Below are 17,563 nucleotides of genomic sequence, written 5' to 3'. Positions count from 1 at the left end.
TTGGGCGCATGGGAGGGCTCGGAAGGGAAGGAGTGCCATTTGAATGCAGACTTAGATGGAATGGTCTGCAGGCGTCACATTGCGTTTGCAGAGCCCCTAATGTACCTAAACAGTAGAAACCCCCCACAAGTGACACCATTTTGGAAAGTAGACCCCCTAAGGAACTTATCTAGATGTGTGGTGAGCGCTTTGACCCACCAAGGGCTTCACAGAGGTTTATAATGGAGAGCCGTAAAAATAAAACAAAAATTTTTTCCCACAAAAATTATTTTTTAGCCCCCAGTTTTGTATTTTCCCGAGGGTAACAGGAGAAATTGGACCCAAAAATGTGTTGTCCAATTTGTCCTGAGTGCGCTGATACCCCATATGTGGGGGGAAACCACTGTTTGGGCGCATGGGAGGGCTCGGAAGGGAAGGAGTGCCATTTGAATGCAGACTTAGATGGAATGGTCTGCAGGCGTCACATTGCGTTTGCAGAGCCCCTAATGTACCTAAACAGTAGAAACCCCCCACAAGTGACCCCATATTGGAAACTAGACCCCCCCGGGAACTTATCTAGATGTGTTGTGAGAACTTTGAACCCCAAGTGTTTCACTACAGTTTATAACGCAGAGCCGTAAAAATAAAAAATCTTTTTTTTCCCACAAAAATTATTTTTTAGCCCCCAGTTTTGTATTTTCCCAAGGGTAACAGGAGAAATTGGACCCCAACAGTTGTTGTCCTATTTGTCCTGAGTACGCTGATACCCCATATGTTGGGGTAAACCCCTGTTTGGGCACACGGGTGAGCTCGGAAGGAAAGAAGCACTGTTTTACTTTTTCAACGCAGAATTGGCTGGAATTGAGATCGGACGCCATGTCGCTTTTGGAGAGCCCCTGATGTGCCTAAACAGTGGAAACCCCCCAATTATAACTGAAACCCTAATCCAAACACTCCCCTAACCCTAATTCCAACGGTAACCCTAACCACACCTCTAACCCTGACACACCCCTAACCCTAATCCCAACCCTATTCCCAACTGTAAATGTAATCTAAACCCTAACTGTAACTTTAGCCCCAACCCTAACTGTAGCCCTAACCCTAGCCCTAACCCTAGCCCTAACCCTAGCCCCAACCCTAACCCTAGCCCTAACCCTAGCCCTAACCCTAGCCCTAACCCTAGCCCTAACCCTAGCCCTAACCCTAACCCTAGCCCTAACCCTAACCCTAGCCCTAACCCTAACCCTAGCCCTAGCCCTAACCCTAGCCCTAACCCTAACACTAGCCCTAACCCTAGCCCTAACCCTAGCCCTAACCCTAGCCCTAATGGGAAAATGGAAATAAATACATTTTTTTATTTTTCCCTAACTAAGGGGGTGATGAAGGGGGGTTTGATTTACTTTTATAGCGGGTTTTTTAGCGGATTTTTATGATTGGCAGCCGTCACACACTGAAAGACGCTTTTTATTGCAAAAAATATTTTTTGCGTTACCACATTTTGAGAGCTATAATTTTTCCATATTTTGGTCCACACAGTCATGTGAGGTCTTGTTTTTTACGCGACGAGTTGACGTTTTTATTGGTAACATTTTCGGGCACGTGACATTTTTTGATCGCTTTTTATTCCGATTTTTGTGAGACAGAATGACCAAAAACCAGCTATTCATGAATTTCTTTTGGGGGAGGCGTTTATACCGTTCCGCGTTTGGTAAAATTGATAAAGCAGTTTTATTCTTCGGGTCAGTATGATTACAGCGACATCTCATTTATATCATTTTTTTATGTTTTGGCGCTTTTATACGATAAAAACTATTTTATAGAAAAAATAATTATTTTGGCATCGCTTTATTCTCAGGACTATAACTTTTTCATTTTTTTGCTGATGATGCTGTATGGTGGCTCGTTTTTTGCGGGACAAGATGACGCTTTCAGCGGTACCATGGTTGTTTATATCTGTCTTTTTGATCACGTGTTATTCCACTTTTTGTTCGGCGGTATGATAATAAAGCGTCGTTTTTTGCCTCGTTTTTTTTTTTTTTTTTCTTACGGTGTTTACTGAAGGGGTTAACTAGTGTGCCAGTTTTATAGGGCGAGTCGATACGGACGCGGCGATACTAAATATGTGTACTTTTATTGTTTTTTTTTTTTTTTATTTAGATGAAGAAATGTATTTATGGGAATATTTTTTTTTTTTTTTCATTATTTAGGAATATTTTTTTTTAATTTTTTTTACACATTTGGAAAATTTTTTTTTTACTTTTTTACTTTGTCCCAGGGGGGGACATCACAGATCAGTGATCTGACAGTTTGCACAGCACTCTGTCAGATCACTGATCTGACATGCAGCAGTGCAGGCTTCACAGTGCCTGCTCTGAGCAGGCTCTGTGAAGCCACCTCCCTCCCTGCAGGACCCGGATCCGCGGCCATCTTGGATCCGGGACCTGGAGCAGGGAGGGAGGGCGGCAAGACCCTCGCAGCAACGCGATTACATCGCGTTGCTGCGGGGGTCTCAGGGAAGCCCGCAGGGAGCCCCCCTCCCTGCGCGGTGCTTCCCTGCACCGCCGGCACATCGCGATCATCTTTGATCGCGGTGTGCCGGGGGTTAATGTGCCGGGGGCGGTCCGTGACCGCTCCTGGCACATAGTGCCGGATGTCAGCTGCGATAGGCAGCTGACACCCGGCCGCGATCGGCGCCGCTCCCCCCGTGAGCGCTGCCGATCGCATATGACGTACTATTGCGTCCTTGGGAAGTAGGGCCCACCCCCCATGGACGCAATAGTACGTCTGATGGCAGAAAGGGGTTAAAGACAAAGTCGGGTATTTTGTAGAATTACATTCAGGTACATGAGTAACCAATTACACCAAACAGGTGATCATGATCATTTCTTTATGTAGGTTGAAGCACAGTCACCAACTAAAACAAACAGCTGTGTAGGAGGCTAACAAGTGGATGAGAAACAGACAAATTCTGCTACAAAGGTGTGGTTGTGGAAGAGATCGTTTCAGGTCACAGGTCATACACCATGGCAAGAGAGACCGACAACAGAAAGACACTAAAGTAGTTATACTGCATCAACCAAGTCTCTCCAAAGCAAAGACTTCAAAGCAGAGTACGGTTTCAAGAATTCCTGTTCATGCCACTCTAGAGCATGTGCGCCGCTCACTCAAGTAGCGTCACTGTCCGAGTTGAGGGGCATGCTTCCCTGCTTCAGAGGCACCCTCTGCAAGCAACCAAAAGGCATCTTCTAAACTTCCGGACATGCGCAGTGTGCGCCTCTTCTGAAGCCAGGAAGTGTACACCTGGCTTCAGAGATGCAGTGACGCTACCGGGATGAGTGGCACACTTGTGCTAGATTTGCATGAGCGGTTATGACGCCACTCCTGCAAATTATGTTATCACGCCCACAGGGACGTGAAAACATGGAAAGAGGGCTGACTAGTCTACGGCAGCCCCATCGACTAAACAAAGCCCTTATTTACCATTAACTATATAAACACTAAAGGTCAGAGTCAACATTTGCTTTTTTTGTCAGTTTTCCTTTTGTGGTATTCGTTGAGATTTTTTTTCTTCAAAATTGTGAATGTGGTTCATAATCTGAGAGGCATGGATCTGAGAGGCAGAGAAGGGGGTAATAGGATACAAGGGTGGGTCAGATGGGTGAAAGGTGTGTTTTTCTGGGCGCAGCGCCGCTCTTTTTTCCATACTCCAAGAGTCCCAACACCTGCGGCTTGCTTCACTTACACCCTCCCAGTGAGGCGCCCCCTCATCTCGTCATCAGGACCGCTTCCCCCACCATATGTGGTGACCGCAGATTGCTTCGCACCCGCCCTATAAGACAACACCCGGCGTATAAGATGAACCCCCGACTTTTGAGAAGAGTTCAGGGGTTAAAAAGTCGTCTTATACACCTGAAAATACGGTAGTCTTAAGGTGAGGCAAAAGATGAAACGTTCATTTACAAGTAATAATGAATCTTCAACAAGTTAAACCCCCCCCCCCCGAGGTTGTAATTCATATCTGTAAATACCTGTGGCAGGCTGCAGTATCGGAATAACTCAGGAAGCTCCTGGAAGTCGAGAACTCTTGTAATAGCTTTCTGATCTGGAACATACTCAGAGTTCAAAGTGCCCACATCCCTCATGGCAATCATTCCAGGTGCCGACAGTTCTTTTTTGCAAACTCTCTCAAAGACTCCTCTGCAAAGAATAGGGATCTTCATTCAATAATGGAAAAGCAGATGTAAATATTGTCTACAAGGTTCTAATACATTGCCTTAAAGAGTGCCTATCATTTCAGGTAACACTTCAGAAAAAAAAAAAAAAAAAAAAAAAGCTTTCATGTAACCATGAGGAATAATACTATTTCTTACATTATATGACTAGTATTCTAAATGTTTAGTATTCTCCTCTCTTGAGGCGCTCTGATTTTTAGTTGTCTCTGAGTTAGTGGGTGAAGACTGCAATGTTGTCTCCCAGACACAATGCACAAAGTCATGAGGGTTTTCTGTTCTTACTTCTGTGTGTAGCACACAAGTAGTATGGAAGACATTAAACAGTACTGAGCTGTGTAGCTGTGAATCTAGCACTGGAGTGAGGAAAATAGTTTTTGAGAAGCTGTTGCACCATCTGTGACAGTCACCTTCCCCGCCATAGATTTAAATATGAGCTGTATACAGATACTTGAGTGAGCTGGCAGTCTGCCTTGCTTTGACCAAGACGGATTTTAACGTTTTTTTTATTCTCTAGCGTGAACATTGAATTCTAGAGGCGGAGGGGAGGTTACTCAATGGAGAAATAATCAGATTTCTCCAAGATATGCATATATCAACAGTTTAATATTCGCTTGTACTATGCAAAATTTGATGAAACAGAAACCATTTAACTAAAGGAGCAGTCTGCTAAACAGTAAATCACGTTGTACCTGAAGTCATCCAAGTCTTCGTGTGACACCAGGTTTTTAATAACAAGGAATCCATTATCCTCATAGAACTGTCTCTGCTCCGTGGTCAGGAGATCATTGTTCAAGGTAAATCTGTTGGGGATAAGCACAAAAGCAAAGTCGTCAGATGTTTTTGAAATGCAGAATGCAAAATGAGTAATAAGGAAAATGTGATTTATGACAATCTTTATACTTGTTATTGTGTTTTGAAGCAGAAAAAAAACCATGATACTACATGCCCTCACTTAGTCTAAGGCCATGTTCACACAGTGCGTTTTTTACCGCGGAACCGCGGCGGTTTTGCCGCTGCGGTTCCGCAGCTGTTTTCCATGCAGGGTACAGTACACTGTACCCTATGGAAAACAGGACACACTGTGCACATGGTCCGGAAATTGTAAAAAAAAAAGCCGCGCTGAATAGCTCCCGGAAAAAAGAAGGAGCATGTCAATTCTTCTTCCTGAACCGCAGCGGTTCTGCACCCATAGACCTCCATTGTGAGGTCAAAATCGCAGTAAAACCCGCAGATCAAAAATATATCTGCGGGTTTTACTGCGATTTGATGTGCAGAACCGCTGCAGCAGGAAGTGCGGGGGAGCGGGCGGAAGTGCGTGGGCGGAGTGTGGCTGCCCCCCCGTGCTCCGATGCCCCCCCCCCGTGCTCCGATGCCCCCCCCCCAGTGCTCCGATGCCCCCCCCCCAGTGCCCTAATCTCCCCCCCTTATACTTACCCGGCGTCCCGGTGTCCGTCCGGCCGTCTTCTCCCTGGGCGCCGCCATCTTGCAAAATGGCGGGCGCATGCGCAGTGCGCCCGCCGAATCTGCCGGCCGGCAGATTCGCTCCAAAGTGCATTTTGATCACTGAGATATAACCTATCTCAGTGATCAAAATAAAAAAATAGTAAATGACACCCCCCCCCCCACTTTGTCACCCCCATTGGTAGGGACAATAAAAAAATTAAGAATTTTTTTTTTTTTTTTCACTAAGGTTAGATTAGGGTTAGGGGTAGGGTTAGGGGTAGGGGTAGGGGTAGGGTTAGGGTTAGGGGTAGGGTTAGGGGTAGGGTATTTTCAGCCATTTTAGCCCTAAAAAGCTTCCTAGGAAACACACAGTAAAAAAAGGATAAAAAAACGCATCAAAAAACGCATCAAAAAACGCATCAAAAAAGGACCTGCGTTTTCTGCCAAGAGCTGCAGTTTTTTAAAAAAACTGTCCTGAAAAAAAAAGGATGGAAATCCTGAACGTGTGAACATACCCTAAAGGTCAAACTGTGGATGTTTCTCCTGCTCCTGGACTAACTAGTCACAGTGTTTCTCTATCTTGTAGCACCAATGATGTAGTCTCCACCCAAATAACGGTCACCTACATACTTGATATCTTGAGCAATTTTTATCATACTAGATGGTGGCCCGATTCTAACGCATCGGGTATTCTAGAATATGTATGTATATAGCAGCCACATAGTATATAGCACAGACCACGTAGTATATAGGAGCCATGTAGTATATTGCAGACAAATAGTATGTGGCTGCTATATACTATACATACATATTGTAGAATACCCGATGCATTAATACAGGCCACGCAATATATAGCACAGCCCACAGTACAAAACACAGGCCACATAGTATGTAACACTGGCCACGTAGTATATAGCAGCCATGTAGTATATAGCGCTGCCCACGTAGTATATAGCAGCCATGTAGTATATAGTACTGCCCACGTAGTATATAGCAGCCATGTAGTATATAGTACTGCCCACGTAGTATATAGCAGCCATGTAGTATATAACACAGCCCACACAGTATTTAGCAGTGTGGGCACCATATCCCTGTTAAAAAAAATTAAAATAAAAAATAATAGTTACATATTCACCTCCTGGGATCCAACGGCGCTGTGCCGATGCACGCGCGGCTGCCGCCATCTTCCGTTCCCAGGATGCATTGCGAAATTTCCCAGGTGACTTAGCGGTCTCGCAAGACCACTAAGTCTTCTGGATAATTTTGCAATACATCGCCGGGAACGGAAGATGGCAGCTGGCGCGAGCGGCTCGGCGGACTACAGAGGGTGAGTATAGCAGGTTTTTTTGTTTTTTTAATATTTTTAACATTACATTTTTTTTACTATTGATGCCGCATAGGCAGCGTCAATAGTAAAAAGTTGGGGACACAGGGTTAATAGCAGCGGTAACGGAGTGCGTTACCCGCGGCATAACGCGGTCCGTTACCGCCGGCATTAACCCTGTGTTAGCAGTGACCGGAGGAGAGTATGCGGGTGCTGGGCACCTACTGCGGGGATTAAGGAGCTGCCATTTTCTTTCGGACTGTGCCCGTCGCTGATTGGTCGTGGCTGTTTTGCCGCGACCAATCAGCGACTTGGATTTCCATGACAGACAGAGGCCGCAACCAATGAATATCTGTGACAGAAAGACAGACGGAAGTGAATATATGAATATCTATATATCTATATCTATCAATTGACTTCAGCCATTTCCATTTTTCCACCTCTTCCCTAACTCAGTAATGTCGGCCTGCACTAAAAAAACAAACAAAAAAAAAAACCAGCTTGTTGGGCACGTGATAGCTGCTGTCTGGACCCCCGTTAGGCTGACATCTATTGTTCTCCCATACACATGACCCCACTATGGAGCATTCATGTGCTTTAATTCTGGTGAGGAGAGAAAGCCACTCCCAGGGAAAAGATCAGGTATTTTAATTCCCACTGCCCAAACCTTAATGGTCCCAGTACAGATCGTGATGTCCGGACCAGCACGGGTCTTATGATCCCAACTCAACAGCCATATAAATGCCTGAGAGGACAACGTGGGCCGCACTCGGACCATGAATGCTTTAAGTGTAAAAATAGCTTAATCTTTCCAAACATCATCTGTAGATATGAGGAGGTCCCCATACACATTAAATGTGCATATCAGTGGGATTGATCACCCTTTGTATAGGAGCCCTTAAGATGGACAGGTACCAAGCCACACAAATCTATATATCCCCATGCACAAACTATATGTACACAAATTTAGAAGGTTGGAGAGAGCCTTTGTGTGTGACGGGGTCCTGCTCTTGAGATGAATGCAAGCCCTACTGCATCGAACAGACATTTATGGCATTCACGGCTTGTGTTCTTCTATCTACTTTCTTTCCTTATTAGTAAACCTATAAAGCAAACAAGCAGCAAAATATATTGTCTTAAGGCAATAATGTAAATGGAATATAAAGGAAAAAATACATAAAATATAATCAATTTTTATTGAAAAGCCATTAAAACAGGCATGGAATCAAAGATCGAAACAGGCAAAAAATGTCAAACAAAAAGGAGGGTATGCATGCAATTTATTGCTGAAATGATGAGGATCAAATGGATTTCAAATAAAGTGCAACACAAAAATTATTATACATAAAGTAATATGAGCTGGAACAAATTACTTGTACATAGTGTGCAAAAGCTAGCTAGCTGAAAGATGTAAAAAATATATAGGAAACTGTCAAATTAAGGAAATTATTACACGCTACTAAGTAAAGTCTAAATTGCCAGTGTATATATTAAAAAAATTAAGCCTCTAGTTATTAACATATAATAATTTCCTTAATTTCTGACGCGTGTACATTTTCTTAAATACTTTCACATCTTACAGGTAGCCGACTTATCAACTATGTACAACTTCAGCTCAAAGGGCTTCATGTATAATTATTTTTTGTTTTGCACATTATTTTAAATCAATGTGCCTGGATCTTTTGCGGTACTTTATATGCATTTATAGATCCTCATCATTGCAGCCATCATTTGCATACATACCCTCCTTTTTGTTTTTTTTTGGTCTATTTTGATGTCTTTATTCTAGGCCTGTGTTTAATGGCTTTTCAACAAAGATTTATTATATTTTATATGTATTCACTCTGTGGCATTTTTTCTTTTCTTTATATTCTTTATTAGATTGAAGGTTTTTAGTCTGGCTGGGATAGGACATGTGCGGGTTCGCAAGTGCAACAGATATTAAGTGCAACAGTTTAAAGTGCTTTGCAGTTAGACAATGGCAGTTGGACAGGGCAGGAGACAGGTAAGATCCATAAATTTTTCAAACAATCATGCTTCTTGGTCAGTCATACTACATTACAATATAGATTCAGGGTGCACTCTAGCCGTAAACCAAATAAAAAAGGTGGAGAAAGGGTGCAAGGCCAAGTCCACTATGATATAGCACAAAAAAGGAAGAAAAAAAAAAAAAGAATGGACTAAAACAGGCCTGCACAACCATATAGCAAAATAACAAAGCATGTTTATTGAACACCACAAAAAACACATAAAAACACTTAAAATACAACCATGTGTAAAACACCCCAATAAATCCTGGTAAATAAGCAGCAATCTATACACAATATATAACATCAGGCCATCCTAAATATCTAATTATATATGCCGCTAAACCTAGGTGTACCATAAGAAAAAGAACAATGCAGTATAATGTGTATATATATATATATATATATATATACACAGTGGGGCAAAAAAGTATTTAGTCAGTCAGCAAAAGTGCAAGTTCCACCACTTAAAAAGATGAGAGGCGTCTGTAATTTACATCATAGGTAGACCTCAACTATGGGAGACAAACTGAGAAAAAATAATCCAGAAAATCACATTGTCTGTTTTTTTATCATTTTATTTGCATATTATGGTGGAAAATAAGTATTTGGTCAGAAACAAAATTTCATCTCAATACTTTGTAATATATCCTTTGTTGGCAATGACAGAGGTCAAACGTTTTCTGTAAGTCTTCACAAGGTTGCCACACACTGTTGTTGGTATGTTGGCCCATTCCTCCATGCAGATCTCCTCTAGAGCAGTGATGTTTTTGGCTTTTCGCTTGGCAACACGGACTTTCAACTCCCTCCAAAGGTTTTCTATAGGGTTGAGATCTGGAGACTGGCTAGGCCACTCCAGAACCTTGAAATGCTTCTTACAAAGCCACTCCTTTGTTGCCCAGGCGGTGTGCTTTGGATCATTGTCATGTTGAAAGACCCAGCCACGTTTCATCTTCAATGCCCTTGCTGATGGAAGGAGGTTTGCACTCAAAATCTCACAAGACATGGCCCCATTCATTCTTTCATGTACCCGGATCAGTCGTCCTGGCCCTTTTGCAGAGAAACAGCCCCAAAGCATGATGTTTCCACCACCATGCTTTACAGTAGGTATGGTGTTTGATGGATGCAACTCAGTATTCTTTTTCCTCCAAACACGACAATTTGTGTTTCTACCAAACAGTTCCAGTTTGGTTTCATCAGACCATAGGACATTCTCCCAAAACTCCTCTGGATCATCCAAATGCTCTCTAGTAAACTTCAGACGGGCCCGGACATGTACTGGCTTAAGCATTGGGACACGTCTGGCACTGCAGGATCTGAGTCCATGGTGGCGTAGTGTGTTACTTATGGTAGGCCTTGTTGCATTGGTCCCAGCTCTCTGCAGTTCATTCACTAGGTCCCCCCGCGTGGTTCTGGGATTTTTGCTCACCGTTCTTGTGATCATTCTGACCCCACGGGGTGGGATTTTGCGTGGAGCCCCAGATCGAGGGAGATTATCAGTGGTCTTGTATGTCTTCCATTTTCTAATTATTGCTCCCACTGTTTTCTTCACTCCAAGCTGGTTGGCTATTGCAGATTCAGTCTTCCCAGCCTGGTGCAGGGCTACAATTTTGTTTCTGGTGTCCTTTGACAGCTCTTTGGTCTTCACCATAGTGGAGTTTGGAGTCAGACTGTTTGAGGGTGTGCACAGGTGTCTTTTTATACTGATAACAAGTTTAAACAGGTGCCATTACTACAGGTAATGAGTGGAGGAAAGAGGAGACTCTTAAAGAAGAAGTTACAGGTCTGTGAGAGCCAGAAATCTTGATTGTTTGTTTCTGACCAAATACTTATTTTCCACCATAATATGCAAATAAAATGATAAAAAAACAGTCAATGTGATTTTCTGGATTTTTTTTTCTCAGTTTGTCTCCCATAGTTGAGGCCTACCTATGATGTAAATTACAGACGCCTCTCATCTTTTTAAGTGGTGGAACTTGCACTATTGTTGACTGACTAAATACTTTTTTGCCCCACTGTATATATATATACATATATACATATATACATACACACATGCATACATACAATGGTACACAGAATAGGGGCTCTTAAATGAAAAAGTGCCTAAGCCCAAGGATAATAGACAAATGCGTATTATATACCCAGAGAAATGACAAGGCTCATAATATACGAGTAGCCAAAATATGGCCCAGGTAGGATATAACCTAAATGAGTGGATCAAAGCTCCCCTATAGAAAATCTATAGAGACGGCATACCGCCGAATGGATACTCAGCTGGGTCTGAGGTATGATGGAGTGGAACCAGAGAGCCAAAAGGTTAAGATGGTGCTGCAGAGCCGCATGCCATAAATGGCCAGCCAATAAACAGGAGGGGGTTGTAAAGACAGAACCACACGTGTATCGCCGCCGCAGCGGCTTCGTCCCCTGACGAAGCCGCTGCGGCGGCGATACGCGTGGGGTTCTGTCCCCTGACGAAGCCGCTGCGGCGGCGATACGCGTGGGGTTCTGTCTTTACACCCCCTCCTGTTTATTGGCTGGCCATTTATGGCATGCGGCTCTGCAGCACCATCTTAACCTTTTGGCTCTCTGGTTTTTTCTCCTTCTACTAGTTGCAGGTGAGATCTCCCCAAACCCTGGGCCTCCCTCCACAGCATACATTACTCTCCTCCAGCTACATATAGAAACCCTGCTAATCTTATTAACATTCAGTGCATGCCTTCTATTGCTTTCCACTGTGCTCTCTGGAACGCACCGTCTGTGTGTAACAAACTAACTTACATTCACGATCTTTTCCTCTCTAATTCCCTTAACCTTCTGGCTATAACAGAAACCTTGATCCAGCACTCTGACACCACCGCCGCTGCCGCTCTCTCGTTTGGTGGGCTGAAATTTTAACATACCACCAGACCTGAGAACAGACAGGGTGGAGGTGTTTGTTTACTCCTTTCATCACAATGTGCTTTCCAGGTCATACCCCCCCCACCCCCGGTTCCCTCACTTACATTTCCTTCCTTTGAAGTCCACGCCGTCAGACTAAGCCCTTCTCCTTGTGGGTGGCGGTTGTTTATCGCCCCCGGGTTCCTCCCGCCTGTTTCTAGACCACTTTGCCACCTGGCCTACTCACTTTCTATCCTGTGACATCCTCACCCTCATCATGGGAGACTAACATCCCCATCAATGATCCCCTCTCCCAATCTGCCTCTCATCTCTCTCTAACTTCTTCATTCAACCTCTCACAGTTTACTAATTCTCCTACGCATGAGGACGGAAATACTCTGGACCTGGTTTTCTCCCATCCCGGATCGCTGCACGACTTTACTAACTCCACTCTCGGACCACAACCTTCTTTCCTTCTCTGTCAAGAATTGTCTCCTCACCCAGGACACCCCCCACTTATCGGAATACACGTACCATTAATACCCAGCAGCTTATGGACAATCCACACACATCTTTAACCCCCAACTCCTCCCTCTCCTGTCCAGACTTAGCATTGTCACACTTCAATATTACACTGAAGAATGCCCTGGATAAAGCAGCACCTTCTACACGCAGAAAGACCCGACAGACAACGGCAGCCCTGGCACACTATGCAAACACTTTCTTCAGCATTGCTCAAGGTGTGCAGAGCGGCAGTGGAGAAAATCTTTTAGCAAAAGACTTCATCCACTATAAGTTCATGCTCAAAACCTATAACTCTTCCCTTTCTCTGGCCAAACAATCCTATTTCACCACCCTCATCACCTCACTATCCAACAACCCAAAACGACTTTTTGAAACCTTAAACTCCCTCCTGAAACCTAAAGTACAGGCCCCCCATCTCCAATCTCAGTGGTGAGGATCTGGCCACTTATTTCCTAGAAAGAAAAAAAACAAAAAAAAACAAAACAAAAAAAAAACAACCACATCCATCAGGATATATCAGCCCAATCTTCAGTGCCTGGATCCCCTTCCCTGCCGCACCTCAAGCTCATTAGACATCTTTGAGCCTGTTTTAGAAGAAGTTTCCAAGCTCCTCACTTCTGCTCGGCCTACAACCTGCAATAGTGACCCCATTCCTTCACCTCTCCTGCAGTCTCTCTCACCAGTGGTCACCACTCACCTGACTAAAATATTTAACCTCTCTTCAGGTATCTTTCCCTCCTCATTTAAACATGCCATCATTACCCCTTTACTTAAAAAGCCATCCCTGGACCAGAACTGCACGGCTAACTACAGAGCTGTCTCTAACCTTTCCTTCATCTCTAAACTCCTGGAACGCTTGGTCCACTCCCGTCTAATCCGCTATCTCTCGGATAACTCTTCTCGACCCCTTACAATCTGGTTTCCGCTCTGTACACTCCACTGAAACTGGCCTCACCAAAGTCTCTAATGATCTAATAACAGCTAAATCCAAAATGTCATTGCCCTCTGCTGATTCTCCTGGATCTGCCGTATTTGATACTGTGGATCACCAGCTCCTTCTCACTATGCTCCGCTCCATAGGCCTCAAGGACACAGCCCTCTCCTGGTTCTCCTCCTACCTCTCGGACCGCTCCTTCACCATCTTTTGCCGGTTCCTCTTCCTCTCCTCGTCCCCTTACTATCGGGGCTCCGCAGGGCTCAGTCCTGGGCACCCTTCTTTTCTCTCTATACACTGCCCCTATGGGACAATCAGCAGATTTGGGTTCCAGTACCATCTCTATGCTGACAACACCCAATTATACACTTCTTCCCCTGACATCACCCCCACTCTAATTCAAAATACCAAGGATTCTCTGTCTGCTGTCTCTATCCTCCCTCTATCTGAAACTAAATCTCTCCAAAACTGAACTACTTGTGTTTCTCCCTTCTACTAACCTCACTCTACCCAACATCGAAATTACCCTGGAGGGTTCAACCATAACTCCCAAGCAGCATGCCCGCTGTCTTGGGGTCATATTAGACACCGAACTTTCCTTTACTCCCTATATCCTGTCACTCACTCGATCTTGTCACCTGCGTCTTAAAAACATCTCCAGAATCCGACCTTTTCTCACCTTTGAAACTGCTAAGACTCTTACTGTCGCTCTTATTGATTCTTGCCTGGACTACTGCAACTCTTCTGATCGGACTCCCTCTTTCCAAACCTTCTCCAATCCATCTTGAATGCGGCAGCCAGGGTCATATTTCTGTCCAGCCGCTTCACCGATGCCTCCATCTTGTGCCAGTCATTACACTGGCTACCCATTCGCTACAGGGTCCAATATAAACTCCTCTCTCTCACCCACAAAGCTCTCCACAGTTCTGCACCGCCTTATATCTCCTCTCATTTATCGCCCTACACGTGCCCTCCATTCTACAAATGACCCAAGACCAACATCCCTCGTAATCCAAACCTCGCACCTCAGTCTCCAAGACTTCTCTTGTGCTGCGCCAGCTCTCTGGAATGCACTTCCCCAGACGATCAGACTGATACCTAGCCCTGACCTATTCAAGCGCGCTTTCAAAACCCATCTCTTCAAACAAGCCTACCACATCAACTACTCAGTAAACTAACCTTGTCCTGTTCCCACCTTCCAAATATTATCTGCATGTGAATCTGCACCCTACTATTCATCTGTCCCCACACCCTCCATGCACACGATAACTGCACTTGATACTAGACTATTGCACTTAAACACATGGGCTGATGACCGGATCATGCAGCTTTATATGAAAATCCCTATTTATTATAATTGCCAGACCTGAAATAACAAGCACTTTTCACCTATTGCGTCCCCCCATTTCCTTGTAGATCGTAAGCTTGCGAGCAGGGACCTCACTCCTAATGTCACGGTTTAAGTTGTCTTAACTTGTACTGAATTTATTGTCTGTACATGTCCCCGCTTAATTGTAAAGTGCTGCGGAATAGGTTGGCGCTAAATAAATAAAAAAATTAATAACAAATAATAATAATAAATAATATTAAAAATAAACTTACCTAAATGTTGGTGAATTGGTAGCTGTTGTAACCTGTCCTGACACAGGAACTGCTGTCTGAAATTCTATTTAAGGCAAGCAATTCTTTATAGGATCACAAGCATTTAGGATTCCTTTGTTATGACATTAACAGGATCTGATAGGTACAGAATTAAAGGGAACCTGACAAATTCAGGCTGTCCAAACCAAGGGCAGTAGGAATCAGAGCTGGGCTGGGCGATTGCAGCCAGGTATGTTTTACTCAAACACTCTGGCGTCTCAGAGAAGATGTCTTTAGAAAAGCCAACTTACTGATCTGCTCCTTCTTTTGTAACATTTCATTACATTTATCGTAGTATTCATGATCAGTGATGATGACAATTTCCAGCTTGAGTTTTAATGGCGCATACAACAAGTTACTGTATTTTTTTTTAGGATAAATACCTTTTTAATAAACACATTTGCACACAGCAAAACTAAGTTTTTAGCACACCAAAATCTGTAAGTCTTTACATGCCAGTTGGCAAAGCGTAGGTGTATAAGCCAGCCTAATCTAAACGTAGAGAACTTCCTAGAAATAAGAGAGAAAACACCATAACAGACAAGCTACAGGTGGTGTTCGTAAGGTCACATGCTGTATCTTATATTCCTGATAAGATACAGCATAGAAGAAAGATAAGTCAGGATTGATCTGTACATGGAAGGGCAGTGACCTTAGCTGTGTAAAGTGCAAATGAACATTAACTGACTGAAGTTCATAATTTTCACCTTTCGTAACATAACTGATAAAAGATGATAACTAAACTAAAAGATGATAACTAAACTAAAGGTAATGATGTACAACAACAAGTTGTATTGTGGTACCGTGTTAGCGAGAAACATCGATGTGAATACTTTTCTGCCCTATGATGACAGAAGTATTCTAGGAGTGATACCTTTATTGGCTAACCAGAAAATAGGTTTGCAAGCTTTCAGAGCACAGTGGCTCCTTCTTCAGGCAAGATTACAAATAGGTTAATAAGAAACAAGAACAACATTTAAAGCATACTACAGTAGGACATTTGTTAGGGGGTGGGAAGTGTGATGAGTCCATAGATAAGCCAAGGTAATCAAATTAGGTATGTTCTTACAGATGGAGATACAGTGGGAATAATGTTCTTAGTTATGTTCATCACCATGAAGGAGGAAGAGAAAACATATATCCTGCTGGGAGAAGAAGAGAGAGCGGTGGAGATAGCAGCGCGGTATGTGAGCGAATGTCATAGACTGCGAGAAAGAACTATGATGCCATGGACTATAGCCCCCACAATGGATCTGCCCCATCCACCTCCCCTATGCCATGGACTATAGCCCCCATCCTGGATCTGCCCCCATCCACCTCCCCTATGCCATGGTCTATAGCCCCCACAATGGATCTGCCCCATCCACCTCCCCTATGCCATGGACTATAGCCCCCACAATGGATCTGCCCCCATCCACCTTCCCTACAGCTCCTACCCAACATCCCCAGTCCCTATCCCTATTGCCTTTATACACTTGCTTTGGCAAAACTGATGTGTATTTGGTCCTGCCAATAAAGCTTCTTTGAATCTTGAATGTGGAGTCCATCTGGTGGAGGTGTGAATTGTATCCATGTAGTCACTCATAAATCCAGGTGTTAAATTGAGTCCTAGTGTCAACTAAAGGTAAAATGCCAACTGCTTTCCAGATAGAAGGAATGGATATCACCTGGGTGTATTTACTTTATGTACATTACTTTGCTTATTTGGTTCCATGGTCATGCATGAATGGGAAGAAAGTACAAAAATTACACACAAAATAGTCTAGGGCTGTGGTTGTGCACACCAATCTTCACTCTTTAGCTACTATGCAGAAGGAAGAGAAGAAGAGAATACCTCAACTATAAACAAATAAAGTCAGAAACATTTTAGACTAATACTTGCATAACCTTGACCTGTACTTTACACATGTCCACACAAAAAAACGAAGTCCATTAGCGATCCCACGCAGTACGGTTAACCCTTTCTTTGCCTCCATAGTGTCCACCACACATTATGATGCCACCAGTGCTCACCATGCAGTATGTTGTCTCCACAATGCCCCACAGTAGATATCTACCCCCACACACAGTATGATGCCTCCATAGTAGATATCCCCCCACACTCACAATAGGTTACCTCCACAGTAGATATCCCCCCACACACAGTAAGTTGCCTCCACAGTAGATATCTACCCCCCCACACACAGTATGATGCCTCCACAGTAGATATCCCCACACACAGTAGGTTGCCTCCATATTAGATATCCTCCCCACACTCACAGTAAGTTGCCTCCACAGTAGATCCCCCTTTCACACAGTATAATGCACCCACCATACATTACTCCACAGCCCCCACAAAGTATGATCCATCATCAGCCTTTCATGCGGCATAAAGCATCACAGCATGAAGCCCCCAACATAGTATGATGCCTATAGTTGTCAGCACATAGCATGAAACCCCCATAGTGCCACCCTTCCCCTCCTAAAGAATGATACCTCCCACATTTTTTTGGGTCAGATGTGCCAATCATAAGAAATCTAGCACTGTATCCATGTGCAAATCACTGAGACGTATCAATGCACTGACTTCCAAATTCAT

General features: G+C 43.8%; 1 protein-coding gene across 1 annotated transcript in view; it reads right to left on the bottom strand.

Annotated features, from left to right (window-relative positions):
* The window catches only part of LOC138676200 (phytanoyl-CoA dioxygenase, peroxisomal-like), a 118,190-nt gene that overhangs the window by 58,810 nt on the left and 41,817 nt on the right, over positions 1–17,563 (bottom strand). The window contains exons 2-4 of the mRNA XM_069765208.1: positions 14,947–15,002; positions 4,901–5,011; positions 4,008–4,176 (exon numbers count right to left, since the gene is read on the bottom strand). Coding sequence (XP_069621309.1) covers positions 4,008–4,176; positions 4,901–5,011; positions 14,947–15,002 — 336 coding nt within the window. The remainder of the gene's footprint in view (positions 1–4,007; positions 4,177–4,900; positions 5,012–14,946; positions 15,003–17,563) is intronic.

The sequence above is a fragment of the Ranitomeya imitator genome, chromosome 4 (assembly GCF_032444005.1).
Source record: "Ranitomeya imitator isolate aRanImi1 chromosome 4, aRanImi1.pri, whole genome shotgun sequence".
Taxonomy (NCBI): domain Eukaryota; kingdom Metazoa; phylum Chordata; class Amphibia; order Anura; family Dendrobatidae; genus Ranitomeya; species Ranitomeya imitator.
Note: the sequence above shows the minus strand (reverse complement) of the source record. Positions and strands in the feature narration are given on the sequence as shown.